Here is a 13,379-nt window from a genome sequence, read left to right as displayed (position 1 = left end):
CACTCCAGCAGGGAATGGGTCTGAGGTAGGCAAAGAAAGTCAAGAGGCCAGGGGTCTGTAGCCCCCAACACATGATTAATTAATTGAAAAAAAACATTTTGGCTCTATAACCTGTAGCTTTGTGCACTAAAGGGTTCTAACTGAGAGTATGGTTTGCATGATTTAAGAATTTTGTGAATTAATATAACATAGTTGAAGGATAATTTGGAGAGCATCTAGAGAACAGTGAATGTGTTGTGCTTACTATAGAAAGAGTTGGAGTAGTTATACACTTTTAGCTTAGAGAAGAAGGAAGCCAAATGACATTAACTTCTGTAAAATATGGCATCATTTTGAAGAGAACTCTGCTCTCCATGGTAGGAGAGATTTAGATTATTCTAAAAGGTGTTTTTAAAAGCACAGTGAATTGCCTAATTCAGAAAAGTTTGATTGTGCTGTGAATTTACTACCTTTGAAAATGCTTTGGGAGTGTGGTGGAGTGGGAGCAGGATCTCATGGAGCCTTGAACTTGGTGTGAAGTTGAGGCTGGTATTGTACTGCTGCTCCTGCTTCTACCTCCCGAGTGCTGACATGACAGGTATGCACTGCCATGCCTGTCTTCCTGGTTTCTAAACAGTTAATATTAGGACTTTACAGACTAACCTCATGGAATTCTCTTCCAACTGTCTTTGTGATAGGTACTTCTGAAATTGTTTTTTTCCCCTTTTCCTTCTGATGGCATTTCTCATCAGATCTCGCTAAAAAGTTATTGTAAAAATTGTTAGAACTAGCTGGGTGGTGGTGGCGCACGCCTTTAATCCCAGTACTCGGGAGGCAGAGGCAGGCGGATTTCTGGGAGTTCGAGGCCAGCCTGGTCTACAAGAGCTAGTTCCGGGACAGGCACCAAAGCTACAGAGAGACCCTGTCTCGAAAAACAAAACAAAAAAAAGTCATGAAAGTTAAGTTTTGGTGTGTGACCTTTTGTTATTTATTTGCTGAATTCCCTATCTTTAAATATAATTCCTTTACTTTATATATTTTCACTTCAGGCCAACAAGTACTTTTTTTTTCTTTTGGTTTATCTTTTAAAAAGGATTTTTCTTAAAGGAAAGTTTTTTTTTTGGATTGCATTTCTGAAGCAAGAGTGTGTTTTTCAGTCTTAACAATGCTTCAAATCGTAGGACGCATAAGGCTATAGGCAGGACTGCTGTCTAAGCTAAGAATCTGTATTTTATCTCTTCTTGTAACTCTAATCAGTTTCTTTTCTATGGCATTGTTTATGTGACAAGAAGGAGCTGGTGTATTATGCACAAAGATTTCACTTGAGTTCTCTGTTGTGTAATTTTTCATCCGCTTCCAAATCTTAGGTGAAATGCCAAGTTTCAGGAATGAAGTGGAAGGACTCAGTACTATTTGGTTCACAAAATCATCATCCTCATTAGGTTTATGCTTTTTTTTTCTTTGTGTCCTCCTCTTATTCTATTGGGGATACAATGTCTCCACCGTTCTGTTTCCTTGTTAGAACTGGAAAGCCTTCTGAATAAGTGTTGCTTGCTACTCCTTGTAAATGAGGAGAGTTGCAGGTGGAAGCTAAAGAAGTGTGATAAGGTAGTAAAGTATATATGAAGTCATATCTTCCCATTGATCACCAGTTGGAAAAAAAAAGAAGTCATATCAGTGGTCTTTTGTAAAGGGAAATGAGTTCCTCATCTCCCTACTCACATGTCCTGACTAGTTTTGAGTAGTGCTTTGTTTGTTTTGTTTTGAGATGGGATCTCAGTAGACTCCTGCCTCAGCCTTTTAAGTGCTGAGATTACAGGTATAAGCTACCACACCTATTGTGCTGTCATACTTTGATGTTCTTTATGCCTTAAAAGTTGTAAAAAAAATTCCTTTTGGAGGTTCTTTTAAGTAAAATAGTTGCCACATCAATTTCAGAACTTTAGACCTTAGTTCTTCCCTTTTTCCCGTTTCCATTTCTCCTACAAGCAATGTGTTCTTTTTCTCTTTGGTTCCATCTTCCTATTTTTCTTTGGCATTCCACTTTAATTGTTTGTGTCAGTGTTGGGCCCTACCTTTCTCAAGTATTACAGGACCTCCATATCCTGTCCGGTCTTCTTTCTGCTATTTTCTTTTAGCCTCTTAACAACTGTTTTGTTTCTTGATGGGTACTCTGTCTGATTAAATGCTTGTGTGTGTGCACACAGACACACATACACATCTGCATTGTGTAGTCACTTGTTTTAACTATCAAAATTCTTTCTTTTGAGGAGCCGAGGGATGTCATGATACAAGGTATTAAACTTGGATATAAATTCTGTGCTATTTTACTTAATCTGTGTCTTATAAGAACAGGATTTTACTCAACTTCGGAGGTATAAAATGGGAAGAAATAATGAACTAGGCTTTATACAGGGAGAGATGTTTGGTTGAGTGGAGAGGCCATTTCAGATAAGGAAGTTTCTGTTCCTTATTGAATTAGTTATGTTTTCAGATAATTTGTACCTACATGTTATTAGGTAGCATCAGAAATACTAGTTTATGGTCACTGTCCTCAGTGGGGATGTATGAGGGAGCTGAAGGTAGAAAGCTTAGGTATATGATGCACTTAAATGAAGTGTGTTAATTGCCAAATTTAGGTTAGAACATCTCTAGGAAATTTAGAGCAGAATTAGTAAAACAATAATAAAAGTTAAAACTTTTGAAAATGTGTTTAGTTGTAGTGTCAGGAGAGAGCATCAAAAGTGCGTGGCTGTGATGACATGAGGACAGTGCTGCTAATATCTGAGTGTGTAATGTTGGACCTGAGGTGATTAGCAGGGAGGCCAGGTAGGAGGCTTTTGGAATGGAGTGAGGTAAAGTGGCCTGACATTTCTTAGCCAGATCTCCAGAACCAGATTCCTTGGCTCTTTCTGTGCTGTTTTAAAACTTAGCACCATCCGTCTCTTATATGGATTTCTGCATCACCATTCCACCAACAGGCTTCTTTCTAAAACTACTGGCGATTTAGCTAAATTTAATGGTCTGATTTTATATTTTTTGCTTAATGTAGAGTCAACTGGAGCTTCTGGCTTAAGTATCACAGTGGAGTTACTTTCTGCCTCACTGCCAAGTGTGTATTACTTTAATAAATCACAAACACCCCTCCCTCCTTTTCAGACTTTATATTTGAGGAATTTAATGGAGTACTTAATACTTGCTCTAGCACAAGAGATAGAAGTACAACATGCTATAATTCTGACACAGTATACCCTTCTTCCCAGGCTGTTTAGATCTTCCCTTCCTTTAAGACGCAGATGGAGTTCTTCCTTCTGTGCCTCCAGGACTTCAGTCTGTGTTTCCTTCCTGAGCATTTATAGCACCTGCACTCAGTGTTGCTCCTTCATCCAATTCTTTTCATATCTGGTTTATTTTGGTTTTTCGACACAGGGTTTCTCTGTAGCTTTGAGGCCTGTCCTGGAACTAGCTCTTGTAGACCAGGCTGGCCTCGAACTCACAGAGATTTGCCTACCTCTACCTCCCAAGTGCTGGGATTAAAGGCATACGCCACCACTGCCTGGCTCATGTCTGGTCTTGATTAAACTGTCGGTTCCTGGAGGGCAAGAAATCGATAATGGTTCTCTATATTTATTACACAAGCATAGTCTCATACACATGTGCAATTATGAATTCTTGTTAAATGTATTGCCACACATTTTAAATACCTCCTTCATGCTGATATACCCCAAGAATGTTAAGTTCTTACACTAGTGCCAGTTACTTACATTTCAGTTTAAACATGCCTTTATTTTAATGTGGGGAATGTAACAGCGGCTGTCTTAAAAATTTGAACAAGGTAAAGCTATCTTCAGGGAGAGAGAGTGAGACAACAGCATATAGGGGAATAGCCGATACTTCTTTGATGACTGAACAGTAATAATAGCTCTCATTTTTTATCATAATCGGCATCGGCTGACCTTAAAAAAAACAACCTTTTTGCTTGATGTTGTTCTAAGTACTTTAGATCAAATAGGTACAGCTGTAATTCTCATCCTCATTTTACAGTAAAGATGCTATAGAAAACTATTGACTTGGGCACAAAGAGATCTGGGCTGTGGTTTTAGTTCTAATAATTGCCTTTGTGCAAACAACCTCTAATGTCAGTGAACGCTTATTTTTTCATCTTTAAATTGAAGATCAGGGCCTGTCAACCTCAGGAATCCCCCCCCCCCCCGACTCATTTGGTATAGTGTAATCTTGAAATTAGCACATCTCCTTATTTCATAAGCTTATAAAGTACCCATGTAAGACATGAGCATTTCTGATTGCTACAGTATGGTGGGGTAATGTGAGTTATTTCTTTGCTTTAAGAGCCTTGAAGGTGTTATTTAGGGGAATTTAAATTTGGTTTTCCGAAAAGGAGGACAGAATTTGAGAAGCAGTGTAAAGCAATGACTCTCAGAGCATTAGGTAAATAGATGTGAATAGGGCTGTAGTTCTCTGTATCTGTCTTCTTCCTCCCTGCCTTTCTCCCCTCCTCCCCTTCTTTCTCTTCTCCAACTCTGTCTTCCTTTTCTTCTTCCCTCTATCATTTCCCTCTTCCCTTGAATCTTCTCTACCCCATCAACTCAAAAGCCTTCCCAAGACACTCCTAGACTAATATTATTAACATATTATTAACACTTTCTGAATATTTTCTCTGTGTATGCATGTAGTATTTTAAGCATAGTTACCTTGATTGTTTCATTGTGTATATGAGGAAGCTGGAATTTCAGACAGTGAACATTATGACAGGCTCACAGCTGGAAACTGTTGTAGTCAGTACTTGAATTCTGATTCCCAAACCTGTGTTGTCTCTCAGAAATTGACTCTGCCCAGTACTCTAGGTTGCTTTTTGCTAGGAGCTACTTGGGATTAAGGGCTTATATGGGGTGTTCCCTGCCACAAGAGCCTCCTCCTCCTCCTGGCCTTTTTTCTTTGTTTTTGTAGTGTCGGGGAACAAATCTAGGCCCTTCTATATGCTAGAGTATTCTACCACTGAGCTGCACTCCAGCTCTAAAATTTTGACTGTAGCGCTGTTTTGTTCTTTGGTATCACTTAGACGTCCTTTTCATCTTTGCTTTGACATTGGTTCACTAGTCTTGCTTTTGTGATCCTGGGACAGAATGTTTGTGTGCTCTGTCTGAACACCAGCAATCGCAGTGTGAAGTGTCAGCATCTTTTCTGTGTTCTTATCTCCCATCCCTACGGCAGCTTATTTCTTTTTTTCTAGAGAGTGTGTTAACCTACTGAAACTTTTCTTTCTTTGGGTGGTAATAGCATGAATTTTTTAGCCTCAGAGAAAAATACATTAGAACTTCCAACTTGCAGGGTATGTATTGAAGCCTGGGCTTGTGGTGTAATTTTTGACTGTTTGTGGTTCAATCTCTTAACACATTTTACACTCCTAGGTCTTTAGTTTTTGTAAGTTGGTTTCTTGGCTTTGGTTTTTACAAACTCCTGGTACTGCCTGTCTTCCTTTCCTTCCATAGTGTCCTTGACTGTCAGCTCCTCAGCTAGCTTTTTCTTGCTATTCTTGTCTGCCCTGCTTTATTTAACTCTTCTACCTTCCCCCTGCTCGACTTTACCTTCATGCCCTAATGCAGATTCCTGCATCTGTTTGTCAATTCTCTGGCTCCTTGCCTTCACTTTAGTCTTGGTACACCTTTGTATAGCTCATAAAATTTGTGTAAAAGAAATTGAGATGGAAGTGTACTGTTTGGCTGTGCGGTGGTGGCTCATGCCTTTAATCCCAGCACTGGGGAGGCAGAGACTGGTGGATCTCTTGTGAGTTCAAGGCCAGCCTGGTCGACAAGCTAGGTCTGGGACAGGCTCACTGGCTACAGCAAAACCCTGGCTCGAAAAACAAAAACAAAAACAAAACAAAACAAAAAAAAAAAGAAAAAAAGAAAAAAGTGTATTGTTTAGTGTGTTGGTGAGTAAGAACTTGGGCTACTGACCTGCTGCTACCCATTCTCCCTTCCTTCCAACATTAGCATTAGTAGTCAGTGTGCTATTTTGTATTTTAAACCCTTTATGACTTGAGAGAGGAAAAAAATAAGAAAAAAGATAGGAAATGTTAATCCTTTAAGTATTTAGTTTGGTCTTTAATGTAACCCAGCCTTTCTCCCTCCAGATTTAACTCAAGCTTTCCCTTACTTTGAAGCTTCTAGATTTATGAATATTGAATTATTTTGAGAATCAGGGGTGGTTTTCCTTGATATTCACTAAGGAGTCTATTTACCTTCAGGATGACATCTGAACTGGAGAGCAGCCTAACATCTATGGACTGGTTACCACAGCTTACCATGAGAGCAGCCATACAGAAATCTGATGCTACACAAAATGCACACGGAACGGGAATTTCTAAGAAGAATGCACTCCTTGACCCAAATACAACGCTGGACCAGGAAGAAGTCCAACAGCACAAAGATGGAAAACCTCCGTACAGTTACGCCAGCCTCATCACATTCGCAATTAATAGCTCACCCAAAAAGAAAATGACTTTAAGTGAGATTTACCAGTGGATTTGTGATAACTTCCCGTATTATAGGGAGGCTGGCAGTGGTTGGAAGGTAAGCATTTTGTTTAAATTAAAGCTTTTGTGCAATAAGCAATGATAATAGCGTTAATTGCAACGAAGCTTTGTTGAAAGCCATAAAACTAAAGATTAAATTCTGTCTTAATTATTTTTAGGATGCCAAAAATGAGAAAAAAAATTTAATTCCATTGATTGATAGATTGATGATGTGAGTATGTGTATACCACCTTGCACACTTGGAGACCAAGCAACAGCCATTGGAGTTTGTTTTCTCTTTCTACTAATTTGCAGATTTAAAATCCCTCTTAACTGACTTATTAGTATGAAAAATGATTTTTAATAGCTTGCTTTTTGAGCAAATCTGCTTTAACAGTATTTCAGTGGGAAAAATACATTTTCTAAGGTTTATAAAAACTTTTAAGTTTACTAGTGTTTTGCCTGTATGTATGTCTGTACACTGCATGCCTTTCTGGTGGTCATGGAAACCAGAAGAAGGTATCAGATCCACTGGAACAGGAGTTACAGATGGTGTTGGTCCACCATTTAGGTCCTGGGAACTGAAGCTGGATCTACTAGGAGAGCAGCCACTGTTCTTAACTGAGCCATCCCTCTAGACTAGAAGTATATTTTGAAATTGAACTCACAAAATTTTGTGCTATAGCTCAGTGGTAGGTGATTGCCTAGGAAGCATAAAGCCCCTTGTTTGAACTCTAGCTCCCTGCTTCCCCTTGAAAGATAGAAAACCAATTTTTCCCCCTTTGAGATAGGGTTTCTCTCTGTAGTCCTGGTCTCTGCCTCCTGAATGCTGGAATTAAAGGAATGTGACAACTCTGCCCAGCCAAAACTTAAATCTCAGAATTAAAGCATCATTGTAAACAAGTAGTAGTAGTTTATTTAAACTCTATTTTTTGTTTTTACTACCAGACACTCTAGGTGCTTTTTGTCAAGGTTTGGATTAGTGCGATAAATACAAAAAAAGTTTTAAAAAAATTTTATAGTTAAAGTAAGAGCAGATATGAAGTTGGTAGATTAATGTAAGCTGAAGAGAAGTCTATGGGCAATAATTTTGCAAACTTAGCAACTTAAGAAAAGCCTAGAAAGTGAGAAAGAAAATTTGGATGCATGTAGACAGTGGGGTAGTTCAGAACATGTCTTTGGATGCTTAAAAATACTTGAGTTTATAAAATGTATTTAAAATAGGAACGTTTAGGAACATTTTAAGTGACTAAGATCAGATTTGTAACGCTAACACATAACCACCTATAGTGTGGAGAATGGCAGAGAGGGGAAGGAAGTATCAGGCTGTTGTACTACTATTAGTGAATCTTGTGTCCTGGACTGACACAGGAATAGAAAAGATGGTGACTAGTCTTGGTTGAAGACCCATTTCTAGAGAGGAAGATAAGACAGGAAGAAACAATATACAAAAGTTCAATTCAGTGTAAAACATTTAAAACTAGTAGTTGTTTTTTAAAAGTAGAATCAATAATCTACCTTTATATTATCATATCTGTAACCTCCCTTTTTTCTTTTCAAAACAAGAACCTTGAATCTAGTTTTCTTTGCTTAGCTTTTTTTTCTAACCATTACCAAATAACAGCTTGTAACTAATCCCCCTAAACAATGACAGATATCCACAACCCATTGAATGACCAAAAACTACCTACCTCACTTCTTATGAATGTGGGTGTTGTATTCTTAAATTTACTTCCTGCTGTCTGGGTGTGACAGTATCTTTAGGGAATCCTGAAAAGAAAAATTTGGGTTAATTGTCCAGTCTGGGAGAGGTAGCTATACCATTATTTTTGTCCAGTCTCTGCATAGTGGGAAAGTGCAGGGCTTGTCTGTAGTCTGTGAGGCTGGATCATCTCAGCTAGCCACCTCAAAATTATTTTGAGCAGTTTATAGTTCAAAGCTGATCTTCAGGTGGTATTTATCAGCCTAGTGGTGTTTATTGTCCTGGAGGAATCGTCTTTGTGGGTCCCCATCCTCCTTTTGTAAACTTCAAAGGTTGCTGTTAGGTGTGTGCTCATGGTTCACTGCAGAAAACTGATAGAATCGCAACCTGAAATCATGTACAAGAAGGGAAATGAAACCTCTTTTTTAGAATTAGCACTCTATATGACCGTTAATATCATGACAAAAAGTTTAAAATATATACATATTAATCTTATAAATCTTTTACCTTAACAAAAGCTTTCAAAGGGTCAGTACAAAAACCAAAGGAATATGAGATTAGCAGCAATAAAATAGTCCTTAAATTTTTGTTTTTCTTCTATTTCATATCAGGTTCTCTTACATGAGACAGAGATTTTGAATTTCACTTTAACAAGCATTCTTGGGTTTAGAGAAAGAGAGAGAGCCACATTCTAACTCCAAAGCCAACTTTAATATTTAGTTGGATTAGGACTACAAAGACCATTTGCATTGTATGTATGTAGAGAACAGCAGAAACAAACATTTGGGAAGATATATGAAATTTTACCCTGTTGTAAATGTGATATGCCCATAGGCTAATTTACCCTTTTTCTATTTGTCCTTTTTCTTCTGATGTCTCATTTGTCCAGTAGTCTTCAGATTCCTTAGCTGGCTTCCTTTATTTTCCTGAAAGGACAGAACAAAACTGTTCCCCAACCCTAAATTTGGGGGAGATTCTCTTTTGGCAAGTTTTATTTGATGAAATGAAAAGCATTTGTTAGTTTTATAGGTTAATTTAGATTAAATGGCCATGGTGCTTAATGAACTATCGTCTCTTCTAATTAAGAGGGTCTCTTGTTCAAATCAAATCTTTATCAATTTTGATAGTATCCATTACTTTTTTTTTCCTTTGGAAACAAAAGCAAAACTCTTCCCCAAAGTAACACATGCCCTTGTTTCCATTCTGAGGTCAATAAATCTTTAAAGTATGTTGACTGATTTAATTCTGTAGTTTTTTTTTTAAACTATCCAATGCCTCTCTGCAGCTGTTTTTCCTTTCTCATTAGCATTTAGAAAATTCAAAGTTAATAAAGCATTATGCAGTTTATTTCTGGGGGTATTTATTATCCCTTTCTGTTTATTTAACATATCCTTTTTTTGGTTCAATTTGATTCTGCTATATGTCTGCTCTGTAGGATTATGTGGTATACCTGTAATATACTTTATATTATAATAAGTGAAAAGCAGTTTCATTTTCTTAGAGACATATGCCAGAGCATTGTCTGTCTTTATTTGTACAGGCATACCCATGATGACCATAACTTCTAACAAATGTATGATTACTGAATCAACATTTCTGAACTCAAAACAGTTGCCCGTTGAAAACCTGAATAGGCATCAATGGCATGGTGTACATATTTTAATTTTCAAAATTTTACAAAATGGAACACGTCTGCCTGCCATGTTTCATTCCTTTGAGTACCATTTGAATTGCTTCCTGCAGGTAGTGGTGTTTGGTTATATAAAGAACAACTAAGACATTTCCTTATAATTCTTTGGCTTGTTGCCACGTGATGGAAAAGTCTTAATCTTTGCTAGTGACATGATTTTTTTGTGTGTGTGTGAAATTCTGAGTCCTTCAGCATGTTTCCAATAATTGATCAATTTTTCCCTTACTTTGTGCTAGAGGACCTGGCAGACCCATATAGGATCGGATGTGTGTTATTTTTTGTTGTTGTTTGGTGTCCCACCCCCCAGATAGGGTTTCTCTGTGGCTTGGGAGCCTGTTCTGGAATTAAACCAGGCTGGCCTCGAACTCACAGAGATCTGCCTGCCTCTGCCTCCTGGGGATTAAAGGCGTGTGCCACCATGGCCCAGCTGGATGTGTGTTCTGTATATGGGATGATGTCTATTCCTCATTATATCTTGTAACTGAATAAATAATGAAGTTAATTCTGTATCATCTGGTATAAATCCAGTGGTTTCAATATGTAAAAAACAACTTTCTGCATATTTTGAATTGATAACTATGTTCAGGGTTTCTTTAAAATCCCTTAGTACCATGAGAATAGCATATAATTCTGTTTTGGATAGAATCATAGGAACTTTGTTCCATTTTCTTAAATTTTTTGATTTGTAACCTGTCTTTCTTGATTTTATTGTCCCAGTATAGACTTTAGGGGCTCCAGGTATTGGTGTGTTTTGTGCAATGTGAGGAAGGATCCAGCTAGTTCCCTTTATATGTTGAATTACCCTCCTTTTGGGATAGTTGTTGCTAATCTCTCCTCCAAAAATTACAAGCTCTTTGTTAGTGTTTACTTTCTTCCCATAATTTGTCAATTTCATCATTATTAAAACGCAGTATAATTCCTGCTAGGTCTATTCCTGCTAATTGACAAAGTCTCAGTTTTCCTTTTAGAATTAACTCAGAGACCTTTTCCATATAAGATTTTAATTTTTTACTCGGTTTATGTGTTAAAAGGTCCAGTCTAAGATATCTTTCCTCTGCATTAAAATTTCTGTAGGGGAATGTTTGGATGGCAATGTGATCAGAATGCAGTTAAGATTTGAATCTGCACAATTCATATGTGCCTTCTGTAATTTCTCTTTAATCAAAGTCAATTCTCTCTCAGACTCAGTTGATAGTTCCCCGGGACTAGTTAAGTCCTTGTCACCATCTAAGGTTTTCTTTAAATTGATCAGATCATCAGCACCTATCCCAATAGTGGGTGGGCTACAGATGGGAAATGTCTCCTAGCAATCTTTGAAAGTCATTCAGATTCTGTAATTGATCTCTTCTAATATGTACCTTTTGGGGTCTAATTTTTTGTAACCCTATTTTATATCCTAAATAATTAATAGAATCTCCTCTTTGTATTTTGTCAGGAGCAATTCATCCATCCATCCATTTCACAAAATTTATTCCTCCAAAAGTGGCTGGCCTTGCCTTTAATTGCCTCATTATTCTTTTGTCATTCAGTTTTTATTTGTCTAGCTTCAGAATTTGGTATCATTCTATTTGTTGCTGAAGTCAGTCTTTGTAAGAAATCCATAAAAGTTTTGGGCCATGTATAACTTTAGTAAATGACTCAATTTTCTTTCATAATTCTCTAATTCTGTCCCAAGCATTCAAAGCTGCTGCGTGGCATAAATCTAGGGTGTGGTCAGCATATATAGCCTGCCTTTCTATAGTAGCTTAGTCTCCTCCATGAAGTTGATCTTGGAAGATATCCCTATCTCTAGCTTTACTCTATTGTTCAATAATCTTAGCCTCTTCTCTGAGCCAGGCACTCCATTGTAATTGTGGATTAGGCTCTAAAATACCTTTAATTTTTTGATTTATCCAGTCATTAGGGATAATGCTAATACAAAGTGACCATGAGTCACTTTGGTTCCCAAAAGGTGAATGCATGCCATATGAGACTATTGTTTCCTTGAATCTTCTTAAATCTAACATTGACGGATCTCTGTGAGTTCGAGACCAGCCTGGTCTACAGAGCTAGTTCCAGGACAGGCTCCAAAGCCACAGAGAAACCCTGTCTCGAAAAACCAAAAAAAAAAAAAAAAAAAAAAAAAAAATCTAACATTGACCCAGGAGTCCAGTTAGCTGTGACAGAGCCTTACTTGGCAATTCCTGTAATATTACTGGATGTATTAAAATTGGTTATCTGAAAAGCTTAGGCTGTTCCTCTCTATTTTTTTTAATATTTATTTATTATGTATACAGTTAACCAGAAGAGGGCACCAGATCTCATTACAGATGGTTGTAAGCCACCATGTGTTTGCTGGGAATTGAACTCAGGACCTTTGGAAGAGCAGGCGATGCTCTTAACCGTTGAGCCATCTCTCCAGCCCTGTTCCTCTCTATTCTTATAATGCAACACTGAAATTAGCTCTTCATTAAATTCCTCTGTCTGGATTTCACTATCTCTGTGATCCGTTTTATTAGGTTTTTCTAAGGCCTGTATCTTAGCACTCAAATTAACCAACATTTTAGTGATAAAACAAAAATAATAATTTTTATAATTTTTATAGTTGATATTATATTAATCCCTTCTAAATTAGATACCCTCTCATTTAATTAGTTCATTTTCAAACTATCTAGCACATCATCATACAGAGACCCAAATCACTCCATTGTAATTTTTTTTTTTCCATTGCTGCCACCACCACTGGGCTAATTATACTTTCACTGTTTTTTTTTTTTTTTGTGGCCATTTCTGATCCATTTAAATTTTGTAATCTTAATTTCCATTTACTTTTATATTTTTGTTTACATTTTTGTTTTTCTTGTAACACTGCTAGCTGGAGACACAGGAAGTGCATTATTTTAGTTTTTTCTTTTGTATTAGTTTTTTCCTGAGATTTATTTTTACTTTTTGTGTATGGATGTCTTACCTGCATAGATGTCTGAACACCAGGTGCACACTGTGCCCATAGAGGCGAGAAGACGGCATCTAATTCTCTGGAACTGGAGTTATAGACGGTTGTGAAACCATCATATGTGAGTGCTGGGAATTAAACTCACCATGATCTTCTAAAAGAACAACAACTGTTCTTAATTGCTGAACCGTCTCTCCAACCCCCACCTTTCTTTTTTAAAAACAGGACGTCACTGTATATTCCTCCAACTTGTAATTCTCTGACTTGGCTTCCTGATTGAGGTGTTCACCATCACATATAGACTTTGCCTCATTGTTTTTTTTGCTAGGAGTTGAACTCAGACAGGCCAGGCAGGCAGTCTTCCACTGAGCTGCATCTTCAGCCCTTTGCTTCATATTTAATAGAGATTATCCTTATGTAGTTGATATTTTCCCCCTTTTAATCACTTAAGATGTCACTCAGTTTCTGTCTCACATAGTTTGAAAAAGCACACTGAAATTTTTATCTTTAGTTCTCTACACATAGTATTTTTTCTTTCTAC

General features: G+C 37.3%; 1 protein-coding gene across 3 annotated transcripts in view; it reads left to right on the top strand.

Annotated features, from left to right (window-relative positions):
• The window catches only part of Foxj3 (forkhead box J3), a 104,493-nt gene that overhangs the window by 29,753 nt on the left and 61,361 nt on the right, over positions 1 to 13,379 (top strand). For all 3 annotated transcript variants that reach the window (XM_057784329.1, XM_057784331.1, XM_057784330.1), the window contains exon 3: positions 6,248 to 6,572. In XM_057784329.1, the coding sequence (XP_057640312.1) occupies positions 6,248 to 6,572 (325 nt within the window). The remainder of the gene's footprint in view (positions 1 to 6,247; positions 6,573 to 13,379) is intronic.

The sequence above is a fragment of the Chionomys nivalis genome, chromosome 11 (genome assembly GCF_950005125.1).
Source record: "Chionomys nivalis chromosome 11, mChiNiv1.1, whole genome shotgun sequence".
NCBI lineage: Eukaryota > Metazoa > Chordata > Mammalia > Rodentia > Cricetidae > Chionomys > Chionomys nivalis.
The sequence above is the reverse complement of the archived record's forward strand: the minus strand, read 5'-3'. Positions and strand labels throughout refer to the sequence as shown.